Source organism: Carassius auratus, chromosome 32 (assembly GCF_003368295.1).
Source record: "Carassius auratus strain Wakin chromosome 32, ASM336829v1, whole genome shotgun sequence".
NCBI classification, from domain to species: Eukaryota; Metazoa; Chordata; class Actinopteri; order Cypriniformes; family Cyprinidae; genus Carassius; species Carassius auratus.
In genome coordinates, this window is record NC_039274.1 from 31788719 (window position 1) to 31798367 (window position 9649).

General features: G+C 37.8%; 1 protein-coding gene and 1 long non-coding RNA gene across 2 annotated transcripts; one reads left to right on the top strand and one right to left on the bottom strand.

Moving 5' to 3' along the window:
* The first annotated feature begins 166 nt into the window (after positions 1-166).
* LOC113052169 (uncharacterized) lies at positions 167-2497 on the top strand. Its single transcript, XR_003276989.1, has 3 exons — positions 167-330; positions 610-893; positions 1645-2497. It is a non-coding gene; the product is annotated as an uncharacterized LOC113052169 (long non-coding RNA).
* Positions 2498-2865: 368 nt separating this feature from the next.
* On the bottom strand, positions 2866-6938 carry LOC113052170 (claudin-7-A-like). Its single transcript, XM_026216533.1, has 4 exons — positions 6477-6938; positions 4420-4584; positions 4105-4189; positions 2866-3764 (listed from the first exon to the last, which is right to left on the bottom strand). Exons 1-4 carry the CDS (start codon positions 6697-6699, stop codon positions 3596-3598), a joined length of 642 nt encoding a protein of 213 aa, XP_026072318.1. The 5' UTR covers positions 6700-6938; the 3' UTR covers positions 2866-3595.
* Between the last annotated feature and the right edge of the window lie 2711 nt (positions 6939-9649).

Below are 9649 nucleotides of genomic sequence, written 5' to 3' on the forward strand. Positions count from 1 at the left end.
TTCTCAAATAAACGTGTTAAATCAATCAGCCATTTGAACTAATAGGAAGTTTTTATAATGTTTTATACAGTTCACGAGCCCACACAAGGTAGTTAAACCTCAATAACCACCTCCCCGCAGACTCACGACAGGAGTATTGCAGAGATCGGGCCCTCCCTCGCAGTGACGCATACAGACACAACCGAGGAAATCCCCAAGTGAGAGTTACGACAGACTCTCCCCGCCGTAGATAGTGGGCAACTTCCGACTCGCGCTGAACACCGCGTACAAATCGACAGAGAAGCCCAAAACGTGTAAAGTTAAACAGTGTACGCTCCGGACAAATACAAGGTAAGGACATGTTTCGTTGGTTTATATTTGTATACGTGATATATTTCGGCTACAACATAACGTAATGTAAGCGAAAGCTTTGTTGTTGACAGGTGTGAACATACTCGAGCTCATCCGGTACATGCGATCGGTTTTAATTGTGTTTATACAAGGTGTATTATATATATAATCCGACTGTTTATCGAACTACTATTTATTACGAATATTGGTTACTGGATTTCATTATTTAAAGCGTAATGGGTTGACGGCTTCATTTTCCCCGTGTTTCACCCTCCCCAGGTGTTGTAAACACAGCTTTTGGACCCGTTTAGGTGGAAGTGCACAGACAACCAACGACTCGCGGCTGTTTTTTATGAATACACTTACCGAAGTACAGCAGCAGGAGGACATGTACGGCATGGCAGAAATGCCCGATCTCATACCACCGGCAGGTGCGTTACAGCCCAGTCCGGTAATCCCGTACGAGCACGGACAGGCGGGGAGAACCAGACCAGACCTCCTGTCCGCCCCACGAAGAATGCAGCGAGCCCCCAAACTCGGACAGATCGGGCGGTCTACGAGAGGTGGGTTTGATAGTAGCCTGTGCCATTGTGTTACTTTATCATGTAGTCCCTGTACAATATTTTCCCTTTACAAATCCTTGACCTTAAACCAAAACCACAGAGCTGCACATCTTGGATGTTTCCCCTCATTGAATCCAGCTGAAGTCACTCATTGACTGGGTGCGTCCAATAAGGGAAACATCCACTAAATATGCAGTTCTTGGGAAGCTCCTCAAAAATAATTTTCTAATGTAACACGTTCTCTAGATTTCCAGCTACATTCACAAAACTTTGTTCAGCTTTATATTTCTGTCCATACGTCCCCTAGTTAATACATTGAAACGGTTCGCATATCTCTTTTCTAGTAATCAAATATAACATTGAAGGAAGCACTAATTTTGGCAAATGGTGCATTCAAATCATGTCGGGAAGACGTTTATAAGTTGAATGCACATCACTAGAAAGTCTTTAAAATCAAAGAAAACTTTAAAATCAAGTTTGGCAATGGATGCAGCATCTGTAATAATTGTAAAAAAGTTGCATGAAAAATATAGCAGTAATATAACGACTCAAATGACCTTCAAAAATCTAATGAAAACACTGAGCAAAACGCTTTTGTTCTTTTTGTACTGTAGATGTAAAGTTTTAAAAAGTGATTACCAACACATAAATTTGAACTTCCCAGGATGACCTGAATGTGCCATACCTTGTGTCGTCCACTTATTTCCCCTCTGTTGTCAGATATGATACATTTCTTCTTTTGTTTTTGCAGTGGTTATTGACGATGATGACTTGGATGATATTATAAACAATAACAGAAGCTTCCCGGTTTCTGAGAGAGTATCACCTGTTGCCTGATGCATGGTTGACTGTGCCAAAGCTGTTTTGAGGCCTACACACCAAAGCAGGCCTACAGAATAGAACTAAAATCTCCCTCTCACATGTTCTCACTCGTCGTCACCTTTCAATGTACAGCTTTTAAGGCTTTCACCTCTTCGAGGTCAAACAAGAGAACTGTGGACTTGGCTTCCTGTTCACTTTATGCTTGCCGATCACTTAACTGATGCCCTGCATCTGTAGCACTGAATGATTCTGTCTGGTGTTCTCAGTTTTGGATGTTTCTTTCTTGAGATGAAGATCTTTATGATCTCTGATGCAACAGGGCTATATTTATAAAATTTGCACTTTAATGCAGAATAAGAAAGCTAACCTCAGCAGGTTGGATTACTCATCTCCCAAAGAGGACATTTTCCTGTGAAACTCAGTTAACCTGTAACGTGCCGTTTGGTAAGACCTGTGGTTACCTTGGTACCTTGACATTTCTCTGAATGACTCTGGTTGCTTGATCTTTTGTTTGGTCACTGTTTTTTTGTGCCTGTTGATTTGAGTTTAAATTGAAATAAGTACAATCTTGAAGGCATACTGAGATGAACAATCAGATCTTCTAAACCAATTTCAGATGTTGGTTAAAATACTTTGCTCTTAAAAATGTTTTAAACCTCTAAAGGTTTGCATGGGGTGGGAATAATAAAGTATATTGAGTTACATTTGTTTATGACTGAATAAAGGCTATTTGTAAAGGTGTTTGTGCTGCCTGTCAATAAAAAAACAATGAATTAATCACACATTTTTCTATAATTAGTCCATGCCAGTACTGAAATTAAGTTTGTCTTTTGTGTGTTCGTATAGTCTACTATAACACTATAGGATGGCAGGAAAAAATAGATGCAGTTTTAAATATTTTTAAAATGAAAACAATGCACAAGTAACACTTTAATTTTGATGTCCCTAAAAGTATTTTATATATTTTTTTACAATTTAAAAAAATAACATTTTAGGACATTGCAGCCTGGAAGAAGCCTTTTATTTCCTTGTTTAAATTATGTTCAGAATCTCAGCTATCAATATAGACTCACTGTATTTTTGTGTAATGCAAATTCAAATTTGGAATGTGATTTGTCTTTTTCAGCCACAGGAATAATAACCAGCCTGATACAATTAAAGCCAACTTTATTGAAAATAAGCATGTAAAACAAGTGTATTAACAATAACTAACACTGCCATTATCAAGAAACTTTTATAAGTACAAGATATTCAGATAGGCTCATGGATGATAAAATGAACATGAGGTGGCGAGTTAATACTGCAATGTGTTTATAAGCTAATAAGTGTTAATAATTTTTTGACCATCTGCAATTACATGGAATTACATAACACTGACTCAAATGAGTATATAAAAGGTTAGCATTTCTGTGGGATAAATAATCAAAAACAAGCAAATCTTAAAAATAAAAATTCTGCCTCCATTTTGGGCAACACCTGCTTATTGTGTTGGTTATAGTGCTCTCTAGTGGGCACTTTGAAAACACCAACATATATGACCCACTACCAAAGTGTCTCTTATTTGAAACAGAGAAACCAACCAAGTTGTTCTCTTCATTGAAACACTGAGGGCTCAAAGCAATCTGTAAGTGTTTGAACTAGCACTAGATTCCTCCAGTCCTCCATTTCCAAAACTCCCAGAGAGTTTGTAAATACATTATCTATTTGAACTTTTGGACACCTAATTGCCCTTTTTATAATGGGACATTAGACCGTTTGTAAACCGTGGTCTTCCTTAGTGACAGCAGTTCAACCTTCATTATTCAGTTCATTATTTTGTTGAAGAAATATTTCACCTTCTGGAGTTGGTGCAGTATCTGTCCAGTGGGGGGCAGTCTTGGTCACACATACTCTTTGTTGTTGCTGCTGCTGGCAGACTGTGCAGGGTTACCTTTAGGATATTTTGACACTTGTTTACTTCGAGGGCAAGAGGCAGCCAACATGGCTCCACCGAGAACATCAAGAAATGACCCGCCCCAGGCAATGAAAATAGCTGCTCCAAACTCAAACCTAAAGAGTCAAAGAAAAGGTCATATGGGAAATGTGAAAATTCTACATCAATATTATTACTGTTTTGTTTTTATTTTACTATATAATTGCTTTTGGCCAAAGTTCTAGAGTGTTTCTTAACCCTGTTCCTGGATGCTTCCAACACTGCACTTTTTTAATGTTTCAATAATCGAACCAACCCAATTCAACTCATCAACACTAGAAGAAGTGCTCCAAGAACTGAGATGGGTGTGTCAGATAAGGAAGACATCCAAAATGTGTCTTTTTTGGGGGCCCTTCAGGAACAGCGTTTGGACACTCTGCTCCAGAAATTGTGCAAAGTAAAATTCCTTGTGCTCACTTGGTGTTGACTGGAGTGAAAGGGTTGTAGAAAGCTCGGATCACATTGTGGGCAAACCATGAGCAGGCAACAAGTGCACAGAGGGCTGTAGGAACAAAACAGAGAAACTGTTTAAAAGAAGTACGGAAGATCTTTCTTTGTTTGCCAATATCTTCAAAGCATTAGCTAGTTTAGCATTAGCTACCCTGTTTTTTCAATGTTTTCCATTGACCCTCAGACTGAGCAGAGACTGATGTTATATAAGAGCAGTTCAAGCATGGTTCACTGTTAACTTGCATGAACAGTCTGTTTCATCTTGCTCTCACATTCACTCACCTCCCACTAACAGTATGATGCCCCCTATTATGGCCGTACGAGCCTTGCGAACTTTGTCATCAGCTCCACAAGTGGTGCACTTCATGCCCATGCAGGCCACACCAAGACCAGCAATGGATGCAACGATACCCACAATCATCAAAGCACGGGTCGCTTGAAGTTCACCTACAGCAGACAGAGATAGACATTAAACAGATGCAGATTGTGCTTTTATTGTAAATTTCTACACTAAAACTAGACGTTGAGATCTTAAGAACTGTCAGTCATGCAAATGGATAAACCACCAGGAAGCAGCTTTTAAATAAGCTAAATTAAATGATAACAAATTAAAACTTTACAAAACCATACTGTAAATAATAACAAAGACTACAGAATACCCAAGACATGTTACTCGTATAGTTTTGAATGGGGAAAAATTGTTAATAGTTATAATATTAAATTACAACTAATTAAATTGAGCTTCTTTTCTAAAACTGGCTTGAGACTGGATATTATATAATATTGAATTATGTATTTATCATTTATGTGAAATGATAACAAATTAAAGTGAATTGTACAAACATTTGAGTTTCTATTTCAAAATATTTAGTTTTATGCATCCAAAACTGGATACTGAAATCTTAAACATCAGTGCTGCAAGACGCCAAACTATCAGAAAATAGCTGTTAAATAAAGAATATGATATATTATAATAATTTCAGATTATATATTTAAAAATATTATTTATATTAAATCAGAACATAAATTCTTTCTATGCTGTTGCTAAAGTGTTCAGGGTGTCATTTTCACAAAAGTCTGAGCACTAGTAATAGTGATGCTTTCCTTGGCACATCCACTAGCTAAATGTGCACTGTTAAAAAAGAATGCTGCTGATACAGCTAAGAAGAGAGCAAGACAAGAACCAGTCTGTGCCAGTGTGATCCTGTACATGTGCACACAAACCGCACCAAGAGAGGAGATTACAAAGGGAATGTGCAAGGGGCAGGGCAGGGGTGCAAGCTGAAGTGAAGTGGAAGAATTATTCCTCTACTTTATTCATTAAAACACAATGAGGCATCTCTTGCCAGGCACAGAAAACAGTCAGTGGAATTCAGCGGGTCAACCTTCATCCTCCTGTTTTCTCTCTTGTCTTTTGCTCCTCCCTCCATCCTAATTCAACCTGCTGTCAGGTGCGGTTCCAGCTGGTTTCAGCTGGAAGTGTCCCGCAGCTTTTTCAGAAATAACCCCTGAGTTTTAGCACAGAGCCCCTCTGTAAATACATAAATTCAAGGAGTGAACCACAAGAGCTAGATCAAATTTTTTAACAGCCTGTGTTAATCTGTAGAGAGTGTTTCTGCAAACCCTGAGGAGGGATGCGAGGTTGTGGTTTCCTATCCCAATCCTCGGGGAACTCAGGCGATGGGGAATGTTTCTGTAACAGCCCTACACTGAAGCACTCAATTCAATTTATAAACTCATAATTCATTACTTGTAAATGGGTGTGTTAATAAAAATACTTTGGCAGCTATAGAAACAATGGATTACGTTCTTCCTGGAGAAACATGGGCTGATGTCACCATGGCTACCTGTCCTGCCTGGTTTCATTACAGTCCTACAGTAGATTCAATGTCCCATTGGCGAGGCCAGCATCCATTAATCAAGCACTGGCTGGGAATAGCACCAGTGTTTATTTGAGTGTGTGTGTGAAACTACGCCAGTTGGAAACTACGGCTTCCAATGCCAGAGAATTCCAATAAACACCTGAAGTATAGACTTATACAAGGCAGGCACTTGATCAGTTTATATACATAATAGATCAAATGTGATACAGTGTGTTTTTTAATCAGCCATTGGGATTTTCTACATTCTACATCACAGGTCATTAAAATTAAAATAAATATTGTAAGTGAAAAAAATATATATACTCACTTGATGTGGAGAAAAAAATAAGACAGACAGCTATTCTATCAATTTCTCTATTTTTTTTTTTAAGACAAACCAGTCAGATAGTAGGTAGGTAGGAAGATAGATAGATAGATAGATAGATAGATAGATAGATAGATTAGACAGACACTCACTGTCTAATTGTAGAATGGAGTCGTAGATTTTGCACTGAAGTTGCCCGGTGCTCTGAAACGCGCAGGACATCCACAGTCCCTGGTAAGTGGCCACTGCCGTGATAATACTGTCCCCCACGTACGCGGACATCTTCCACTGCGGGAGGATGGTGCCCACGATCAGTCCAATGATGCCAATCAGAGAGAGACCAAATCCAAGCAACTGAACGCCCGAGTTTGCCATATTTTGACACTTAATGGCAACTTGAGCAACAGTTGGCAATAAACGTCTGACTCCGCTCACCGCTGCTGTCCCGCACCTGTTACTCTCTGAAGAACCGCTCCGAGAAAGAAAAGTGACCGAGGAAAAACGGCAGTCTGTCAGTCAGCTCGCAGTGTTTCCAGTCGAAGTGTTGCGTAAAATACAGATGCCGAAGTGTAGTAGTCTAGGAGGGGAATGAGAGGGTAACGGCTGGCTGGCGCGCGACGCCAGTTGTGCCATGCCCGGAGTCGTGACGTCACACAACATAGAATCACTCGCATCAAATTGTAAACTTTGGTTATCATACACAAAATCTAGGGTAGCGAACTTGTTTAAGTTTATATTTTCTCTTAAACATATTCTACTATACAAATGTGTTTAAGAAGGAAACCCGCTTTGACCAAAAAACAAACATGAGTATGACATGAAAGTCTGAATTATGAGATACTACTGCCAATTAGGAAATAATGAAGAAAAAAAAGTGATGTATGATTTCAGTTGGCGGAAATGGGCTTCCATAAAACAAACACTATTTTTTTATAGCTATTTATTAGCCTAATTATTGCAATTTATTAAGCCTATTATTATTATTGTTGTTATTATTATTATTATTATGGCATTATTTACATGCAATCTCTTTAATTGTGGGAAATTTGAGATGTGTGCGTCGTTCCACTCCGAGTTCTTACGCTTCAAGTTTTTTCATGATTGTTAAACTTAACATCATTGCAAACGTTACTCTGTGCTCTAAAAGTCATATTTTATGACACTGTGCAATGCAATATCTTTTCATAATCTGGAGAAACGTACGAGCATGTCAGTGGGGTGAGACTTTATCTGGATTGGTGTCGATTTAAATCCTGTTTAGTTATACAGTGTTATGATAATAAGATAAAAGTCACATTTACACATATGCTACGCAAATTCTGTAAAAATATATATTTGTGATATATTAACTGTCTATTATAAATGACATATTTTCTAACATGAATGTTAAAAGGATTAAAAGGAAATATACAAGGTGGTAAAGTGGGTATAGCTGATACAGCCTTTAGGTCGCTATACAGTAACAGTTCAATCATAGAAAAAAATGCATATTCAGGCTGTGTTTGTTTGTGTACTGGTATTATCAATGTTATGGGGACCAATTGTCCCACAAGTATGATAACAGTAAATACTAACCTTATGGGAATAATTTTTATGCCCTCCCCCAATGATAAAACAAGCTTATAAATCATACAGAATTATTGAAAATGTAAATGCAGAATGTTTTGACTGATGCGTAGGTTTAGGGGTAGGGTTATATAATATACAGCTGTGTATTGTTATTTTTAATGTTATGTTTGTACTGTTTGCCATATCTTATCTAGTGTTAAATATTTGTTCCTATTTTGTTTAACAGAATCTGAATTAAATAAAGCAAATAATTGTATTTTTACACTGAATATTTGAAAATGTAATCTTGTCATTTATTACATTTGCAATAAAATTTATACATCTTAAATTGTGTTCCGAAGATGAACAACGTTTACGGGTTTGAAATGACAACATTTTCATTTTAGGGTGGAGTATCCCTTTAAGAATGGGCATCTCAGCTGCTACTGTACCATGGGTACACCAATATGGGTACAGTTGCAACAAAAATGCACCTTGTGTTCATGAGCTGATTGTGGAAAATATAAACTACTTATGGCTATTATCAATTTATGATATTTTAGTACACAAGCTAAATAAATATCATGTGAAAAATCACTTCATTTCAGCATATTGTTTTGTGTAGTGATGAAAAAGGCTGAAAGTTTCTCTACTGTACCCAGTCTATCCTATTTATTGGTGATTCCATAAAGTTTCACATTTAATGCAGTCCCACAGCGATTGCCTATACAAGTCTCAGGACCTCAACTTACATCTTGTCCATTTCATGAGAACACGTTAGTCACGTCTAACCATTCCATCAGGGGACCTCTGGACTTCCAGTGAAAGGGGGAAAAATCTGGAACACTATCAACTATTGTCTGCAGTAGAGTTGGCACCAATTTTACAATCATCACACAAAGGTAAAGAGGAAATATCTATAACATGAGAAAAATAGGGCAGAACCAATAATGCTTTTCAAAGGGAAATTATTTTCACTCCAGAAAGTGTCTAAATCTGACACCCTGATGTTTTTAGTTAGATATTTTCATTTAAAGGGTTTTAAAAGTCACAAATAGGATTTAAACAGTTAACCTAAAAGTCACAATTTTGTTCTCAGAGTTCTTATACAAGAGAATGTGTGGAGGGGGAACAACAGCTGGAAGATACAGCAGAAGGAACACATTTGCTTCAGTAACATCTTGACATTAGCACACACTACCCCAATCAACCCTGGTAACGTGATTTATATGCCACCCTGTTGACTGGTTCCTGAGCACTGAGCCAAGAAGCCTTGACACACAAAAGAAACTTTGACATTTTTTCGAAGCTTCTGTCCCCACCTAGTTCCAGTAAACAGACAACACTCAGTAAAGGGTGAACAGACAGAGCTAAATCAGCCCCAAGAAGAACAGAAACTCCCTTCATGGCTTTTCTTTTGACTGGCTCCAGGGCTTATTTTGAAGTTTATAGACAGTGAAAAAAACAGTGATTAAACTGGTGTAAGCCTCCTTAGAAGCCCACTGAACCGTTAGCAATAAAACACACAGGCCTCTAGTTTCCCCTCAAAAGCAGTGACTCGACTAATGAGCTTTTCTTATTTCGTTATTTCTTACCTCTTTCTTTTACTTCTTGTGCAACTAGAAATGTAGGCACACACAGGCCAAACTGATGTAATCTAGGAATTTGAAGGAATTTGTCTATTTTCAACTGATAATAACTTTCAACTAAACATAAATGTGTTTTATGGAAAGTTTTTTTTTTTTGCTTACAAAGACTGCATTTATATGATCAAAAA

Coding starts and splice junctions, on each gene's coding strand:
- LOC113052170 (XM_026216533.1), bottom strand. CDS start 6,699: ATGGCAAACTCGGGCGTTCAGTTGCTTGGATTTGGTCTCTCTCTGATT. Junction 4,585..6,476: donor CTCCATTCTACAATTAGACA/GTGAGTGTCTGT, acceptor TGTCTGCTGTAG/GTGAACTTCAAGCGACCCGT. Junction 3,765..4,104: donor TTCACTCCAGTCAACACCAA/GTGAGCACAAGG, acceptor TTGACTCTTTAG/GTTTGAGTTTGGAGCAGCTA.